General features: G+C 49.8%; 1 protein-coding gene and 1 non-coding gene across 3 annotated transcripts in view; both read left to right on the top strand.

Moving 5' to 3' along the window:
- The first annotated feature begins 111 nt into the window (after window positions 1-111).
- Window positions 112-19,097, top strand: part of BCAP31 (B cell receptor associated protein 31) — a 29,491-nt gene continuing 10,505 nt past the window's right edge. The window contains exons 1-4 of one of the 2 annotated variants that reach the window (XM_041741086.1): window positions 112-262; window positions 1,330-1,465; window positions 3,190-3,290; window positions 9,836-9,983. In XM_041741086.1, coding sequence (XP_041597020.1) covers window positions 1,374-1,465; window positions 3,190-3,290; window positions 9,836-9,983 — 341 coding nt within the window. In that variant the 5' untranslated portion in view covers window positions 112-262; window positions 1,330-1,373. Of the gene's footprint in view, window positions 338-1,329; window positions 1,466-3,189; window positions 3,291-9,835; window positions 9,984-19,097 lie in introns of both variants that reach the window. The other variant, XM_041741087.1, reaches the window with a different exon arrangement.
- On the top strand, window positions 11,820-12,004 carry LOC121483694. Its single transcript, XR_005985810.1, has one exon. It is a non-coding gene; the product is annotated as a U2 spliceosomal RNA (small nuclear RNA).

The following is a 19,097-nucleotide window of genomic DNA, read 5'->3' as shown; positions in this document are numbered from 1 at the left end:
CGCCCGAGGCGTCCCCGCCCAGCCTCGAGGCGCCTCTTCTCCTCCAGTCCTGGGCTTTGGAGCCTCGGCTTGGGGGCGGGGCTCCAGGTGGCCGTGGGCGGAGCCCCGGGGCCTGGGTGCGGCTGGGAGCGGGGGGGCGGGGCGCGGCGGATGCTTCCGGTTTCCGGCCGCGGGGGAAGGGGCGGGGCCAGGGCCGTGTGGGAGCGTTGGTAGCGGCGGCTGCGGCGGCGACGGGGCGTGTGCGTTGGCTGTGGGGAGCTGGGTGAGCGTGGTTGCGCGCCCGGCTGGGCTCTGCGGACAGCCCGGTCCTCCGGGCCTTCGACGGGGGCGGCGGCGGGTAGCGCGGAGAGGCGGGAGTCCGGGGGCAGGGCTACGCGGAGGGAAGTCGGGGCGGCGGCCGGAGTTGGGCTCTGGGGGCGTGAAGGCGTGGGGGCCAGCCGCGGGGCTGAGGGGCGGTGGCGAAGCTCCTCGCGAGCGACGGGCCGCCGGCCTGAGGCTGGAGGAGGGCGTGGCGGGCTAGGGCCTCGTCGGGGGCCGCGCGGGGCAACGCGGGGCCCGGAGCCGGGTGGGCGGCTGTGGCCGACCCGCGCTGCCGTGAGGGCTTCGTTCCTCCGGTTTCTCAGGGGACCGCTTTTTCTAGAACTTTCTCTAGACGGGGCCAGGAGATACTTAACACGAGACCCGCATTTGCGCTTGGTCCCGACTCCCGCCCGGTAGGAGTCGCTCTTGTGGCTTTTCGGAGGTTCCCTGAGTTCTCCCACCGCCTCGGGAGTTAGATGAACGGCGGCGTCGGAAGGTTTTTTGTTTTGTTTTGTTTTTAGCGCCTGCTTTCGCCCGAGAGAGGGATGCCGGAGGTTTTCTCTCGGCTCCGTTCGAGAAGGCTCGGGAGGGAAGGGCCTCCGGGGTTCCCTGGGGCTGGGTGTGGGGGCGCCGCGGCTCCTGGAGAAAGTGCGTTACTGAAACACTGCCGCCCTGAGGCTGACTGGGAAGGGAGTGTGCCTGATGGATGTCGAGAATTTTCTCCCGTTTATATAATCTTTATTAACACTTTCCCAGTTAAGCAGGCGTAAGGAGTTTGCTGGACTCCGTCGGGAGAGGAATTCGCCGGAAAGGTGGCTCTTAATGCGCATCCTGGAAGGCAGCAAGCAATTCTGTCCTGGCAAACGGGAGTTTGTCAGGCCTTTGAGCACTGTTGGCCAAGTATCCCTGCTAAGTCGAGGCCAGTTTCAGCCAGTGGCTTAAAAAGACCCGAATAGACTGCTGGGGTAGAGGGTAAACAGCGGCTGCTCAGCTCTCACAACAGCTTCTGTCCCTTTTGTGTCCTGTCAGGAAACAAGCTCGCATCCCACTGTTGGAAACCTTCTAGCAACAGCATGAGTCTGCAGTGGACTGCAGTCGCCACCTTCCTCTATGCAGAGGTCTTTGCTGTGCTGCTTCTCTGCATTCCCTTCATTTCTCCCAAAAGGTATGGTCTGTGCAGCAAGCAGGCAAGCAAAAGGTGATTGTTGCTGAGCCCCAAAACCTTGTGCATGCAGAGTTGGTAAGACCCTGGAATTGGGGCCAGATGGAAACAGGTAGAACCTGTCTGGGGTTGAGGTGGCAGGGGTTGTGTTTATTATTGCCAACCTTCCACACAGTTTTGCTTTGTCACATCTTTTTGAATTCCTTTCCCGTGCACACTGCCTTCTGGCCTTCGGAATGCTCCAAAAGAGAGAAGACCTCTCTCTGATTATGTTTCTTCCTTGGAATGATACCCTCTGCCTTCCCTCGGGGGTTCAAGGGGGTGGCAATATGGCATCTGGAACACTTGCACCATGGGGTCATGTTGTAGCTGATTTGGTAACTTCTGTCCTTCTAAGCAGCCCCGCTGGCACTGCATAGCAGCCTTGTGAGCATTACTCAGCCTATGAGAGATGAAGCCATATTGCTTTTAATGAGCAAGGATCTGTTAAAAGTTAATTGGAAATTAATGTTTAATTACACATAATATGTGAACATCCTCTGATTTTAATTAGACGATTGTAAATAAGGCTAAATCTTTATATTTTTAAAAATGATTTTTTAAAAGATTTTATTTATTTATTCATGAGAGAGAGAAGAGGGGCAGACGTAGAAGCAGGCTCCATGCACGGAGCCTGACATGGGACTCGATCCCGGGTCCCCAGGATCACGCCCTGCACTGAAGGCGGCGCTAACTGCTGAGCAACCCAGGCTGCCCCTTAAAAACAATTAAAACAAAAACTATCTCTGACGTGATAAAATAGGAAGCATATGATATTGTCTAGGACATATTCTAGTCAAAAGCCAGATCTGAATTTCTTTGCGTTTCATACAGTTCAGAGGAAATATAGAGACAGAGGCCTTTTTGGAGCTGCAATCTGGGCACCTTTGTGGGAAAAACAACCTGGTTTCTGCAGAAAGTCGATTGGGAAAGAAGGTGGAAGAGGGCGAGGAGAGATTGAAGCTACTTATCAAAAATGCAGAGTCAGAACCTTGTCTGTTCAAATTCAAACGAACCAAGTGTTAAAAAAAAATTGCAGCAATTAGACTTTGGGACTCTGGCTCTGATAATGAGGGATTCTTGTTCATTTTCTTGAGGTTTCGTGATAGCATCGTGATTGCATTAACCATTCCTAAAGGCTCTTTTCTAACAGTTACCTCCTGAAGTATTTATGGAAAGAAACAAAGGGAAGTCTTGGGTCAGCTTCATAATAATCCAGGGTGGTGGAGGTCTACATGAATCCACTTTGGTCATGTGGAGAAACTGTTTGAGGAAATAATGGGTATGTGGCAACCATTTTGAACATTACATAGAGGAATGCAAAGAAAAGTTTAAGTTTTCTGTTTCGCTGCCTTTGAAAGCCATATGTTAATTATCCTTGAATAATAGTAAAAAAGAACATTTTTGTTGCCTTCCCCAGAGACTACTAGTGTTTTGTTTTCTTTTTACTACTAGGGTTTTTAAGAGAGTGGTTTCACAGGAATTTCTGTATATGGCCAAGCATTCCCCCCCGCCACACACACACACTCTCAAACAGATGTCCTACATTGAAGAACTGAGGACACTTGAGGCTGAGGCCGTTCAGGATATTTAGCCATTGGAGACGAGTGCAAGACTGGCTTTCTGTTCTCAGGGTCCTGGGTCCCAAGTGTATGTTTCTACAGCTTTTTTTTTTGTCTCCTTCACAGATGGCAGAAGATTTTCAAGTCCCGCCTGGTGGAGTTGGTAGTAACTTATGGCAACACCTTCTTTGTAGTCCTCATTGTCATCCTTGTGCTGCTGGTCATTGGTGAGTGAGCCATGGCTGAGGGCAGCTACGTGCCCCAGCCTCTCTGCCACAGCATGGCCTCTGCTGTAAAGCCTTGTGCAGTGTTCCATGTATAGCCTATAAGTTGGATTTCTCCGAGATAGACCACCTCAGTGCCTCCGTCTTCCTCTTGGAAGGAGGATCCCTCATCCCCGAAGAGAGTGCTCCTGACTGTTGGCAGGGCCTTTACTTTGACCGGCAGCCTTTGTGCACCCTGTGATGACCACTTCACCTTTTTGGGGTGGCTCCTCAGGTCGTTTCAGAACTTAATCCGAGAGAAGCTGGCTGACTGGCTGATGTTGATCTTGGTTTAAGCAGCACTGCTTTTCAGTTATGTAGACAGGCTGTGAATAAGGGACCGAGTGACCAAATGGTCAGGGAGTGGGGCTGGAAAGGAAGCTGCCGTGACCTGTAGCATAGTGGGGACTGAGGTCTGGCAGTGTATCCCAGAGCCTTCTGGATTGGGTCAGGCTTCAGGGTCTTTATGGGTCCTTCTAACTGTGGAGTTCTGTAAACACCATGTTGAGGTACACACTAACCAGGCTTGAAAGATAAGCTGGTCTCAGGGCATTCTCAGGGATGAGGCTTGGGGCCTTATATGGTACTAAGGTGGAAGGCAGGCATTTTGTGACGTGGTGATGTGATTGTTTGGAGACCAAAGGCAGCAATATAGCTTTCATTTGGCTGTTAAATATGTGTTTTGTTGTACTAAGTGGTCAGCATATCCCTCAGCTTGGACTTTATAAAGTATTGGCTGGGTTCTGTGGCAGACAGTGGTTCTGTCTCCAAGGTGTTGATACCTGCTTAGGCTCAGAGCACTCCTCTCTGAGTCTCCAGGAGAAATGTGGCAGTGGATCAGAGGCCAGGGAGCTATAGTTTGGCGGGGCGGGGTGGGGGGAATGTATAAGGCACCATCCACTAGCTGTAGCATTAGGCATTTTTCCTCCCTAATGTGTTGGCGCCTGATAGAATATGTTCAGACTTCTCTGAACAAGCCAGGTGCAGCCTACCCGTTCCCACTTGTATAGGGTGGGCATCAGCTGCCCACATGTGCATACTGTGCTGTTCTTGAAATACTTGGCAAGGCCCCATAAGTAGCTCTTTGCAGTCAGAGTTCCTTCCCTGTGTGGTCTCGGAGGCCAGAAAGGGTAGAAAATAAGGGTGTCATCCTTTGAGCATTAAAAAACCAGGCTTTAGAGTTGTGGAATGGAGTATGTGTGATTCTGCTTTTAGGTGTAGGATAGGGGTAAGGGGGTGGGGAGAGGCTTGCCAGGGTGCTGCCTCCGGGCCTTGCTCCTCTGTAAAGGATCCATGAGCTCCACATGTCTTGGCATAGCTGATCGGCCAAGGAGGTCCTGTGAGAACCTAGGAGTTGGCAGAGGTGCTATTCTTCTTTTTTGAGGTCAGGGAACTTGGAAGTTCTAGAGAGACACTGGTTTTGATGACTGGCTCCTTCCTACCGTAACAGTAAGAAGTGTGATCTAGATAAGCGTGTTAAGACTTCTATGGGTATAAATGTTACCTAGCAGAAATGTTTTTTATTCTTTTTATTTTTTTAAATTTTTTTATAAGATTACTTTTTTTAGAAGATTTTATTTATTTATTAATGAGACGCAGAGAGAGGGGGGGGGGCAGAGAGGCAGAGACATAGGCAGAGGGAGAAGCAGGCTCCTTTCAGGGAGCCGGATGTGGGACTTGATTCTGGGACTCCAGGATCATGCCCTGGGCTGAAGGCGGCGCTAAACAGCTGAGCCACCCGGGCTGCCCAGCTAGCAGGAATCTTGATGAAAGGTGATGAGCATAGCTAGCTGGAGCTGCAGCCCTGGCTGGCCCCTGAGGGGGAGGAGTCTGGGCAGGTCTAAGAGGGAAGGTGAGGGAGTGGGCTTGATGGGCATCCACGGTCAGCTGCCCTGGTCCAGAGCCTTGAGATACAGAGGGCAGCACAGTGTTGCGTGATTTGGACTAGTGGCCTAAACCCCCATCCCCAGTCTGCTCCCTGCCATTGACCAAAGTGGTCCTTAGGGTGTTGGGGTCCCTGGATGCAGATGATGGAACAGAAAAACACGTTTTTGTTTTATTTTAGTATTTTGTTTTTTATGGATTTATTTATTTTAAGGAGATCAAGAACTTGAGTGTGGTCGGGGTGGGACAGAGGGAGAGGTAGTCTTAAGCAGGCTGCACTGAGCATGGATCCCAACCTGGGGCTTAGTCTTATGACCCTGAGATTATCACCTCAGCTGAAACCAAGAGTTGGATGCTTAACTGACTGTGCCACCCAGGCACTCCAAACATGTTTTTGGTTTTTTTTTTTTTTTTTAATCACAAAATAACATGTTTTTTTCCTAAGATTTTATTTATTCATGATAGACATAGAGAGAGGGGGGCAGAGACACAGGCAGAGGGAGAAGCAGGCTCCATGCCGGGAGCCTGATGTGGGACTCGATCCCAGGACTCCAGACACAACGCCTGGGCCAAAGGCAGGTGCTGAACCACTGAGCCACCCAGGGATCCCCCACATGTTCTTAAAAATTCAGAAATTTAACCAGAAAGTCCTCCCATAATCCCGTATCGCAAGAAAAATGATCATTGATGCTTTGTTGTACATGTCCATAAGCATTTTTGATGCTGACATCTTTATTAAAATACTATATACTGTTTGGGATTGGATTCAGATTATAGTACACCCTGTTTTGGATTGTGCATTTTGTTTTGTGTTAGATCTCTTTTTACAGCAATCTCATCCTTTTTCAACATTGTGTGGTATCCTGGGGCACCTGGCTGCCTCCTTTGGCTCAGGTCGTGATCTTAGGGCCCTGGGATCAAGCCCCTTGTCGGGCTCTGAGCTCAGCGGGGAGTCTGCTTCTCCTCCTCCTCCTGCCCTTCCCCCCACTTGTGCTTTCTTTCTCTCTCAGAATCTTTAATCTTAAAAAATAAATATTATGTGGTATCATAACACACGTTTTGCTGTGATTCAATTTTTTAAAAATATTTTATTTGAGAGAGAGCATGAGAGAGCACAAGTAGGGGGTAGGGGAAGGATAGAGGAAAAGGGAGAAGCAGGCTCCTTGCTGAGCAGGGAGCCCAATGGGGCTCTAGTTCAGGACCCCAAGATCGTGACCTGAGCCGAAGTCAGATGCTTCACTGAGCCACCCCTCAATTCTTTATAGGTATATCGGTAAGGTCATATATTTATGCAAATGTTTACATAGGATAAATCCATAGAGGTGGAATTTTGATGAATCCAAGGATATGAATGTTTTCAATTTTAGGTCTTACATTGGGCTGCTATAACAAAAATATAATAGACTGTTTACTTAAACATCAGATGTGTATTTCTCACAGTTCTGGAGGCTGGAAGTCCAAGATCAAGATGCTGGCAGGTTTGGTGCTGGTGAGGGCCTGTTCCTCAGTTCATAAAGCCTTCTCACTTTGTCCTCACATGGTGAAAGGGGTGAGAGAGCTCTGTGGGGTCTCTTTTATAAGGGCACTAACTGGGCAGCCCGGGTGGCTCAGCGGTTTAGCGCCGCCTTCAGCCCAGGGCCTGATCCTGGAGACCTGGGATCAAGTCCCGCATTGCTTCTCCCTCTGCCTGTGTCTCTGCCCCCCACCTCTCTCTCTCTCTCTCTCTTTCTCTGTGTGTGTGTCTTTCATGAATAAATAAGTAAAATCTTAAAAAAATATACAAGGGCACTAACCCCATTCACAGGGGCCCCACTTTCATGACCTAACTCTCCCAGAGGCTCCACCTCGTAATCTTGTAATACCATCTTTTGGGGGGTTAGGTTATCAATATAAAAATCTTGGGAGGGAGGCAAGGGACAGGAACATATAGTTCATAATAAATAGCATGTTTTTGGCCTGGTTTAGATCTCTACTAATAGGGTAGGAGGATGCTTGCTTCATGATACAGATTAACACAAGGACACCAGTAAAGGGAGGCAGGTTTTTTAATAACGTAATATCAGCTTAAAAAACAAAGCAGGCTCTTGGGACACCTGGGTGGCTCAGTCGGTTGAACATCTGCTTTTGGCTTAGGTCGTGATCCCCGGGTCCAGGGATCAACTCTCCCAATGGGATCCTTGCTCAGCAGGGAGCCTGCTTCTCCCTCTGCCTGCCGCTCAGAGAAAGAGCATGTCTGCACTCGGCAAAAGAGCACATCTGCGTGCTCTGTTTCTCTGACAAATGAAGTCTTTAAAAAACAAAAAATAGTCTGAAACCAAAAATTAACCAAACAGTATCCATATACTGTGGTACTGCGGTACCTTGTTCTCTCCTGTTTGGGGGGGGCAGTTCTCTTAAGAAACCTTTCTAGGTAGATCCTTATGTACTGACTTAAAAAGATGTCTCAGGTAAAGGGTGGGGAGTAGTAAATGGTTCCTTTTCTACAGTATAGACAAATATGTAAATATACTTGTATACTGGAATACTGTATTTCTATTGGTGCCTCTCAGGAGTAGAGGCTGCTCACAATTCAGTTATTTGCATGCCCCCTATGCACCCAGAACTGTGCTAGGTCCTGGGTGTAGTAGAAAAGACTTCTGCTCTCGTGGTTTGTAGTTTATTCATGAGAGACACAGAAAAAGAGAGGCAGAGACACAGGCAGAGGGAGAAGCGGGTTCCATGCCGGGAGCCTGATGCAGGACTCCATCCCGGGTCTCCAGGATCACACCCTGGGCTGAAGGCAGCGCTAAACCGCAGAGCCACCTGGGCTGCCCCTATACATTTATTTTCTAATCAGAATAAGACCGTTCTATTTGCTTTTTTAATTAAAAAAATTTTTTTTTCCTGTTCTGTAGGTTGCAGTTTAGTTTTGTTGATTGTTTCCTTCACTGTGTAGAAGCTTTGTATTTTGACGTACTTCCAGTAGTTTGTCTTTGCTTTTGTTGCCTTTGCCTCAGGGGACAAATTTAGAAAAATGTTGCTATAGTCGATGTCAGAGAAATTAATGCCTGTGCTCTCTTCAAGGATTTTCATGGATTCAGGTCTCACATTTAGGTCTTTCATTCATTTTGAGTTTATTTTTGTGCCTGATGAAACAAAATGGTCCAGTTTCTTTCCTTTTAAAAATTTTTAGGGGATCCCTGGGTGGCTCAGCGGTTTAGTGCCTGCCTTTGGCCCAGGGGGGCGCCATCCTGGAGTTCCGGGATCGAGTCCCACGTCAGGCTCCTGGCATGGAGCCTGCTTCTCCTTCCTCCTGTGTCTCTGCCTCCCCCCCCCCCCATCTATCATAAATAACTAACTAACTAAATAAGTAAGTAAATAAATCTTTTTAAAAAAGAATTATTTAAAAAATAAAAATTTTTAAATGATTTTATTTATTTATTTATGAGAGACATACAGAGGCAGAGGGAAAAGCAGGTTCCCTGTGGGGAGCCTGATGCGGGACTCAGTCCCTGGACCTGAGATCACACCCCGAGCCGAAGGTAGATGCTCAACCACTGAGCCACCCAGGTGTCCCGAAAATGGCCCAGTTCCATTCTTCTGCATGTGGCTGTCCAGTTTTCCTAGCTCCATTTGTTGAAGAGATTTTTTTTCCACTGGATGTTCATTCCTCCTTTGTTGAAGATTATTTGGCCATACAGCTGTGAGTTTGAGTTTTCTATTGTATTCCATCGATGCCTATTTTCATGCCAGCAGCATACTGTTTTAGTTATTACTGCTTTGTAATATAACTTGAAATTTGTAATTATGATACCTCCTACTTTGTTTTTCAAGATTGTTCTAGCTCTGAAAAATGTTCTAGCTAGATTGTTCTAGCTGTTGGTATTTTGATAGGGATGGCATTAAATCTGTAGGTGTTTCTGGGAGATACGGACATTTTAATGATGTCCATTCCTAGAATAAGGCAGTTTATTTATTTATTTTTAAATATTTTATTTATTGAGACACACAGAGAGAGGCAGAGACACAGGCAGAGGGAGAAGCAGGCTCCATGCAGGGAACCCAACATGGGACTCGATCCTGGGTCTCCAGGATCACACCCCGGGCTGCAGGCGGCGCTAAACTGCTGCGCCACTGGGGCTGCCCCAAATAAGGCAGTTTAAATAGTAAAACGCTTCATGAACCTTAGAAATGGAAAAGCTTGCCTTTGGCAAGTGGCTTTGGGGTCTTGACTCCTAGGCTGCTCATGCCTCCTTCGTGGGGATTTACATGAACAGGATGACCCTGGCTTGTCACTGGGGTAGCTGATGGCCAGCCCGACTTGAGGTAGACGGAACCAGACACTGAGGGCTCCATGGCTGTTGTCAGCAACACCTCAGACTTGGTTAGCACCTTGATACAGAGCAAGTTTGTGGTCTGGGTAGGAATGGGGCCAGGGAGTGACATGAAAAAAGCCGGAGAATGGGTCTCGAGGCCAAGCTTCTGACAAGGCATCCCCTCAAGGTGTGCATAGAAGGGGAGATACCTGGGGTGACAGATGTGAGGGAAGTGGGGTCACCTTGACTTGTGCCACGTGTCTCCCCTAGACAATCCGGTCTTGTCTGAGAAGGAGCTGATGATGCCCTTGTGTTTCTTCTGTGCTGCAGATGCTGTACGTGAGATTCGGAAGTACGACGACGTGACAGAGAAGGTGAACCTGCAGAATAATCCTGGGGCTGTGGAACACTTCCACATGAAGCTTTTCCGTGCCCAGAGGAATCTCTATATTGCTGGCTTTTCCTTGCTGCTGTCCTTGTGAGTGAGGAGGAACAAGGGGCTTAGGGTTGGGAAAGGACTCGTGGGCTAGCCAGTGACTTTGGCTTACTCAGTCTGTGGCCTTGAACTGGGGACCCTCATTCCCCCAGAGGCAGTGTGGTGAGTGGGAAAGGTCTGACCAGAACGGCAGAAGACTTGTGTCCTGGCTCTGCCGTAACTTGCCACGTGCTCTTTTAAGGCAAACACATGCCCAGCTTGCTTTCTCTATGTAGGCTGAAGTGAGTGATGAGGTGTTGCCCTCTGGGAGAGGGTCTTTGGAGGCCAGTTTAAAGGGACCACTGGAATAGGGACCTTTGGGCATGGGAACCTGACCTGAGAAGAGTGAGCAGAAGTGGCACTACGAGGCTGAGACCGTGTCTGTCCCTAGTGCCTTCCCCACTGTAGTTTTGTTGCAGGAGCATTTTGTGCTCCATGGCAGCCCGAGTATTTCTGGTGGGTTTTCTGGTGAGACTGAGGGCCTCAGTCAGGGCCGTGTGGGTGGCTAGCCTGGGTAAGACTGAACTGATAGCAAGTGCCTATTTGAGTCTGGAGGCCTTCTGCTCACAGGGGTTCTTTCTCATCAGAGGGGCCTGGCTGCCATTGAGTGTGCTGATTGGCTGGGAGTAAACATTGTACTCAGGCCAGGGGCTTCCAGAGGTTGGCAGGGTAGTGTGTAAATTCTTGAGTTAGCCTCTTTTGCCTCTGGTCTCCGGGATGCCCCTTTTCACTAGGCCTTAGAATGACGGCCTGCCTGGGTTTCAGGTTTTCAGAGGAAAAGACAGTCAGGTGACCTTCACCACTCTGGGTCCAGGTTGGAGTGTGGCAGGGTTGGAGCTGGGAAGGACAGAGCTTTACCAGGTGGTCTGTTGGATCACTGAAGGGGTCTGCAAGCATGCTGTCTTCAAACTGGAAATTTCAGTCAGGCAGTGAAAAGGCTGGGAGGACAGGTATCCTGGAGTTGGAGGGTTTCGGGAAGCTCTAAAAAAGAAGCATGATTTTGTGGTCTGAGACTGAAAGGGAGGCAGGTCCACATTTGAGTCTAACTACAGGTGAGCTCCAGGGAGGAGGAAGAGTTCACTGTGTGTAAAGCGCCCGCAGAGGTGGGGGTGCCTGGCTGGCATAGTCGGTTGGGTGTCCAACTCTTGGTTTCGGCTCGGGTCCTGATCTCAGGATTGTGGATCATCAGGCTCTGTGTTCAGTGCAGAGTTGGCTTCAGATTCTCTCTCTCCCTCTGCCTCTCCCTGCTGCGTGCCCGCGCATGTGCTCTCTTTTCTGTGTCTCTCTGCCTTTCTTCAATAAATATTTTTAAAAAATAGCCCACAGAGGCTGGGGGGCGGCAGGGTAGGAGGGGACTCCCAGGCAAGCCTATGTTTTATGAAAGATAGGAAGGACAGAAAGAGAACTAAGGACTGCTCCAGGAGAGCACGCAGAGCTTTAAGAAAAGCAGCGTCAAGAAGACAAAGCCCTCAGTGGGCTCTGGATCATGAAACACAGTAAGACCTGGGGCAAGGGTAGTTTCCTTGATGTTTTTATGTAACATAAGGAAAGGGTGGGCAGGAGGTCAAGGATAAAGGAAGCCTTGGAATGAGAGAATGGAAATCCCAGGTGGGCAATGTAGCTTTCACTAACACTGATGAAATCGTGGCCAGAGGCTCTGGCGGTCTTCTGCAGGTGGAATTGTTAGTCCTTGAGGAGCTGCAGGGTCGGATCGATGCTGGAAGGCTGCAGACAGGCAAACATCCTAATTTCCAAAGGAGAGAGAAGGCCGGTGAAGATGGAAGTAGAACAGGAGGGTCTGACTTGATTTCAGTTCACGTTCTAGAAAGAGCATCTGGTATTGCTTCTTGGCCTTTTGGCCAAGGTCAAGTGTAGTATCTGTTCCTACCAGTTTAGGAGTGGACTCTATCAGAGAACAGTAGAGTAAATGTGTTTTTCCAGCAGGGAAGTGGAGTAGGAGCTTGTTCCTTCTACTCCATACATCCACTGGGTACTGCAGTACCTCCGGGAACGGTGCACCTCCACCTTAGGAAGAAAGGATAGCTTGTATGCTTTCAGAGAAGAGGGAGGGACCATTCGGTTACCATGAATTAATAGAGAACGAGTTCTGTCGGGCTTGCCCTGCCCTCCATCTGCTTCACCATGGTGGATTTTCTGCACAGTGTTTGCCAGTCTCTCGTTGGATATCTAGGGACCGGATACCGAAGCGTGAGCAGGGTGCCGACCTCACGGTGTATACTCAGGTGGGATCCTCACTGCTGTGAGTGGCTGCTGCTGGGAGCCACCCTCAGCCTGCCTGGCGTTTCTCTGCTGAAGACGCTGGTGGCTTGTCCAGCAGATGCAGGGAGAGATGGACTTGAGGTGGTGGGCAGCAGGCAGGTTAGCTCCCGCTGGGAATCCACAGCTATCAGACAGACTCAGTGATGGGGCCAGTTCTAATGAGACTCGAGTTTTGAATGGGGACACCTGTGTAAATAAGCCTACAGGTTGACAGAGGACCATGGAGCTGTGGCTGGTCAGGGACTCGGTCAGGTGTGGGGTTGTGGCTTCCTGCACCCTAGAAGGAGTTCTGGCAGAACTGCAGGAGCTCCTAGTGCCCTTCGTGAAGGCTGGGGCCGCCAGGATGGAGGTGCTCTAGCCCTGTTGAGCTCTGTGTCGGCCAGCACTATCTGGAGGATTGCATTTGGGGCCCCACGTGTGCAGAGAGGCTGGCAAACTGCAGGTGGCCAGTTCAGGAGCAATCGCGGTGGTGGATGGAGGAGTGGGTGCTTGTTCCGCACCTCTGTCTTTGAAGTCACACTTCTGATGCTTCTGTTTTTGTGGTCTCTCCCAGGACACCTCTGGGGCAGATACTGTGTGGCTGAGCCAGGGGCCAGTGGGTGGCCAGCATGCCAGGTGCGTGAGTGCATGCGCGACTTGTCCTCTCTCCGCAACACTGTGTGCTTGGGCATTCCAGCTTCATTCCCGCGGTTGAGTTAATGCTGGTGGATAGTACAGAGAGTTGAGTTGGGTTCTAGGAGTGTTTTGACGAATGCAGAGTCAGGTAACAGCGTCACCATCAGGGTTACAGAGCAAGAGCAGTTGGCAGTTTCCTTTGTAACCTCAGAGGGGTAGCCTTGGAGAGAAGCAGTCCTTGTTTACACACCCTGCTTGTTCCCTGAAGGACGCACAGAAGTTAGGAGAACCGAGTGAAATTTGGGCCGGCCGTTCCAATCTGCTCTTGCAGTCCCACTCTGCCCTTTGCCCCACTAGCTGCCTCCTCACTTTGCTGTGACTTGTCCATTTCATAAGCATGCAACAGTCGGTTGAGTTTCCTTTTAAACAAGTCAGACATGACAAGTTGGGCCTGTGTGTTCCAGCAGCCACAGATCTCTTACCTCTCTGTTGTGGCTAGAAGATGCTCTGCTACACCCTCCCATGTCCCTGTCCAGTAGCCGATCCAAAAACAGGCAAGGTTGGTCTTGTGCAACTTCTTAGAAAAGGAAACAGTGACTCTCAGGGATTAGTGTGGATTCACCAGTTGCCTGAAAATGACCTATTGAATAGTTTCTAGAATTTTCTAGAAATACATATTCTTCCCTAGTCTAGGGCTCAGATCCTATGTGGCAGCTGTGGTCCTTGAGCAACTTCTCTTTGCACAACGTTAGCTATGGAAAATTCTTGTCCAGACTTGATGTCCACACAACCTGTATGTAGCTTGCAGGAAATACTTTAAGAACAAAACTATAGTCTTTGTTCCTCTGATTATAAAGTTATTCTTGCTCATCATAAAATAAATAAAGGCCCCTAAACTTCAAATAATACAGAAATGTCAGGCACGAGAATGAACGCTTTGTCTCATCCACAGAAGACGGGTAATAATGGGATGTTTCCGAACTTTTAAAGTAGTGTTTTATATGATGTGTAACTTTGCTTTCATAAGTGCCTTGGGGTTTTTTTGCTCTGCTTTGACTTGCCCCTTTTCACTCAATGATATGTTTTAGTGATTTTTCCATGACTCATGCAGACCTCTCTTGTTTTTAACAGTCATGTAGTCTGTCATGTGAGGGGACCATTGTGTGTTTCACCACTTCCCTGTTCTCAGATACATGAGCTGGTTTGAAATTTTCACTGTAATTATTATTGTTACTATTATTTTAAGGATTTTACTTATTTGAGAGAGGGAGAGCACAGAGGAGGAGGGAGAAGCAGACTCTCCACTGAGTAGAGAGCCTGATGTGGGGCTCGGTCCCAGGACCTTGAGATCATGGCCTGAGCCAAAGGCAGGCGCTTAACCGAGCCACCCAGGTACCCCAAATTTTTACTGTTAACAACCACTCTCAGACATCAGTCCTTCGAGGCATTCTGTTCTTTTTTGCCTCTTACTCTTTTTAGTCGTTGGAACTGGATCGGTAGTGTCCTGCTCCCCTGGTACCGTGCTGCTCTGACGGCCTGGAGCCCAGTAGTAGCCTCAGTGGGAACTAGAGGCTTCTTGGAAATGCAGAACCTTAGACCGTCCCCTGGCCTTCTGGCAAACAAGCTCCGGGGTGAGCCTCATGCACATGTGTGCTTGGATAGCGCTGCTCTGGCACATTTGCACCGTGCACTTCCTGGAGCCCACTTTGGATGGCAGCTCTGGCTGTGCCGAGGGGTTTCACTACCTGGGATAGGATTTCTCTGGGTCTGGATATAGTCAGATGCATCTAAAACACCGGGAGCACGGTCTTGCTCTCCTCATTTAACCTGGGTGGTTCAGAGACTGCTGTGCCTGCCCTAGAATGTTTGACACACTTTCTCTTTGAAGAATGTCTTCTCTCATCTGTGCACACACTATCTGCCCAGTGCAGAGGGCTCATTCCTTGTTTTGTTCTATAAGTCTTTGTTTATGGGCCTCTCCGAGCTTTCTTTTTTAATATTTTAAAATTTTTACGTAGTCTCTACACCCAATGTGGGCCTCTGACTCACAACCCCAAGTATAAGAGTTGCATGCTCTACCTACTGAGCCAACCAGGTGCCCCGCCCTCTCTGAAATTTTACACAGATGAGCTACTAACTTGTTTCTTAAAGTTTATTTATTTATTTAAATGATCCTTGCACCCAGTGTGGGGCTCGAACTCAACCCAAGATCAAGAGTCAGTGCTCTACCGACTGAGCCAGCCAGGCTCCCCTGAACCAGCTGTAACTCTGGTTAGCTGTATGCAAACCTGTGAAGGAATGAGCGAGAGAGGTCTCTTTCTTTCTCTGCTGGGTCAGGTTTGGTTATATTACAACAGCTGTTTTGTGGGGTCCCACTCAGTCTTAGCTTGGTGGACACGTGAGCATTATTCAGCATGAGACAATAGCTGGGTTATTGCCACAGAAAGAAGACGACAGAGTAGTTGCCAGAGGTGTGCATGTGAGTAGCCCTTACTGCCCCGTGTTGGAGTTACAGAAGAGGGGTGCCCCTGGAATGCCATTCTGTACAGATCTACACTTAGGAGGGCTGACAGTGACTGAAGAAGGACTCAAAATTGAAAGTCAGGAGACTGGCTCCACCAAGTCAGGGTGTGGCTTTGGGTTAGCTCCTCCCCTTTTGCTTGAAGTGTTCACAACCTGTTACAATGAGGGCTTATCTCAGACTGCAGCCATGTGGCCTCTCCTCTTTGTGAGCTGTTTGTGTGTTTTGTTTGGGTTCTGGTTTTTTTCAAAACCAATAAGAGCTTTAATGACTTGAGTAGTTCCGGGGGCTTATGAATGGAAAAGGGCAGCCCGAGAGAGATGGAGTGGCTTGAGCAGCACAGGTTCTAAGAAGTGGCCATGCCCAGGTTCTCACCTAGTTCCAATCGACTGTTCACATTCCAGCTTGTCTGCATTGGTGTGAGCTGCCAGTACTAGGTTGTTGGTTTTCAGCCCACCTCTGACTGTAGACCAGATACTGGGCTATTTCTTTTCTCTAAGTAGTTACTGCCTGGCTTTTGGTAGAAAGGGTCTTGTGCTATCTGTAAGCTAACGTGTACTTCCCTGCATGTCCTCGTCATTAGTCTTGGTTTCACGAGTCTCATGACTCTAATCTTTTAGATGGTTCTGAGTCCCTTTTCATCCATCTGAAGATGGTCATCTGATAACCATAGTCTTTGGAGGAAGATGAGGCTTTAAGTAAGTGAAATAAGTTCTTTGAAATGTTACTACTACTGTAACTGCTGCTGACCTATATATACCTTTGCCGTATATCTTCCTAGAGGTTTTTATACCTTGATCGCAGCTACCACTTGCTAGGTGTTCCATATACCGCAAAATAATTTTAACAGCTCTCCAAAGAAGAAACGGGGGTTTAGAGAAGCTCAAAAACCTCTCCTGAGCCCCCACAGCTGCCTGTTGGCAGCGCCAAGAAATCAAACTAGAACAATGTGACTTCCATGCCTGGGTTCTTTCCCTACAGAGTCTGCCTGCTTTTACCTGTTTCTAAGAAACAGGATCAGGGGGGTGCCTAGGTGGCTCAGTTGGTTAAGCATTCGACTCTTGATCTTAGCTCAGATCTTGATCTCAGGGTTGTGAGTTCAGGGCTCCCGTTGGGCTCCATGCTGGCACCAGTTGCCCACTGTTGAACATTGAGTCCGTCTTCCCCCGTTTTTCTGGTCATAAACAATGGAAAACCTCCCTCAATTGCTGTTTTGCATGCTCATCAGCTAGGCCAGGTGCTATGGGCCTCTCATTGCTGTTTGAAGCATCTGCCAATGTTGCTATGTTAGCACACATTGCACTGGCAGGACTGAGCCCCAGTAGGCTCCGGTGGAGTGCGGGGAAGGGTGGGCTGAGTGAGCAGGGTGGATGGGTCAGGAGTGGTGAGAACTGGGGTGAAGCATTTTGAATGCTGGTTCTTGAGTTTGTACCTAACCTCCATGTGGTTGAGGGCTGGGTTGCTCCAGTGGCACTGCCCCATGGTCACAGATGTGTGTGCATGTTTGAGCAGTGGTCAGAGGTTGGACTGGAGCAGGAGAGCCTAGATGTAGGGAGACCAACTTGGAGGTTACTGGAGGGAGAGCTGCCGGTGGCCTGAACCAGGGCATGGTAGCAGGGGTGGTGAGGGGCAAGTTGGAGGGGTACTGATGAGAGAAGGGGAGAAGCTGGTAGGAATGCCAGGTTTCTGAGGCTGAGGTGCTGGTGGTTCTGCCAGGGGGCACTCACGGAGTGGCAGTGCCAGAGGTGCGCTGGGAGAGAAGGGAGCCGGCAGAGCTCACTGAAAGGTGGCTGGTCAGCAGGATGGCGTGCTGTGGCAGTTTCAGGGAAGGGTTGAGGGATGGCGGAGAGGGATGTGCTGACAGCACGGCTACTTCCCTTGAGATGGAGGGGAAAGGAAACATGCCAGGAGAGGCAAGCCTGGGGTAGAGACCTAGAGACTGCAGGTTGGAGGATGTGGGTGCCACAGAGGAAGAGAGGGATGCTCAGAAGAGAGACTGGTGGCAGTCCTGGTTCCTCACAGGGCCCCGGGGCAGGAGCATGTGGTGGTGTGGAGTTGGGTGGAGCAGGCCTCCTCGTTGGAGAAGTTGGCCTGGTGCTTAAGGAAAGCATTGCATCTTTAAACAAGTTGGCTGCAGTGGTGGGAGCGGGGTCTGGGCTTTGGTCTTGTGTCTACTGCGCCTCAGCGCTGATGTGGGCAGCTTGTTCCCTGCCCAGGTCCTTGTGCTCCTTTCTCTTGAGTTTGAGAACTGCTTTCCCAGCCCAGAAGCCTAGGGGGGTGGGGGGAGGGTGCTCTGTCCTTTTTCTTTCTCCCATGTGATCTTCCCATGTGGGTCTTTCTAAATTGTGGTAAAATTACACATATTGTCCAGTTAACCATCTGAACCATTTTTCAGTGTCCGAGTCGGTAGTGTTGATGAGTCTCTGTGCACTGTTGTACAACCAAGCTCCAGAATTCTTTTCACCTTATGAAAGTGAAACTATACCCATTCAACAGCCTGGGGCTCTGACCTCCTGAGCCTGCCTTCCTCCTGGTCCTTGGAACCGCTGTTCCAGTGGTGCTGGGATTGTTCCAGCCGGGCTTCCTGATGCTGTTTTTGCTCCCCCAGTTGGTCCCCCTTTCCCTGGAAAACTGACCCTGCTACCCCTGCTTCCAGTGCCTTCCTAGCACCTTTGGCATAAACGCTTGACACCCAGTTTTTTCAGGATGTGATCCCTCCCTGCAGCCCTCTGCTCTGTGCTCTGGCCTCCCCAGGTCATGAACTGGCCATATGGGTCCCCATCCTCAAGTGTTTCTGTGGCCTCTGCCTGGAAACCTGCCCCCTTCTCATGGTGGCCCAGCTAATAACATCACCTCTTCGTGCTTCTCTGAGGTTTCTTATGCTGAGTCTACTCTGTGAGGTCTGCGCCATTAGCCGGCTTAGGTGCCGGGCAGCCTGTGAGGGGCGGCATGGGAACCTGGTCTTTTCTCCTGTAGGCCAGTCAGCTCTGCGCCAAGGGCCGGGCACACGCCAAGGGCTGCGTAAACCTTAGGGCCTGTATAGTAGGGGTAGGGAGATTGGGACAGCGTCAGGCCTGCACCCAGGTTGAACTTGTCAGACTGCTGTGCCAGGTGTTGTAGATTGCAAGCCCACCTCTTCAGGTCTCCTGAGCTCCCACAGTAGGGACCCCAGGGGCGTTAGAAAAACACAGGGTCTAGACTCCCCCAAAGTGCTCACTGGGGGCCTCTGGTCTAAGACAGGCTGCTTCTGAGTGCTGATCTGGGCAGCTGTGGGCTCTGGCTAGTGAATTATTATTGCACACTCGTATCCTTGGTCTCTACATCCCTGCTTGGAGACTGGCAGCTGGCCATCGTCCCTCTGGAATCGCTGGGAGTGTAGCCACACGGCAGCTCCTACTGGGCTGTTTCGAGTGTTCAGAGGGCCACACTTTTCTCTACTTTTGCTAAAGTGTCAGAGTCAGAATAGTGCTCACCATCCAGATGCAGGAAGGTCTACCCCTCCATGTGTAATGACCTGAATTTGATCCACAGGGATCTCTTCTTTTCTGCCTACCCCACCGGGCTGGATGGTGTCACTGCAGTCAGCCCCTGCAGTCAGATGGGGCTGCCTTTGTGCTTCTCTGCCAGGTTCCTCTCCTTCATGGCCAGTGATCTGAAGGCTAGGTTGTCTGTTTGAAGGCAGTCGAGTCCCTTTTAACCCA

This window comes from Vulpes lagopus, chromosome X (genome assembly GCF_018345385.1).
Source record: "Vulpes lagopus strain Blue_001 chromosome X, ASM1834538v1, whole genome shotgun sequence".
Taxonomy (NCBI): domain Eukaryota; kingdom Metazoa; phylum Chordata; class Mammalia; order Carnivora; family Canidae; genus Vulpes; species Vulpes lagopus.
Note: the sequence above shows the minus strand (reverse complement) of the source record. Positions and strands in the feature narration are given on the sequence as shown.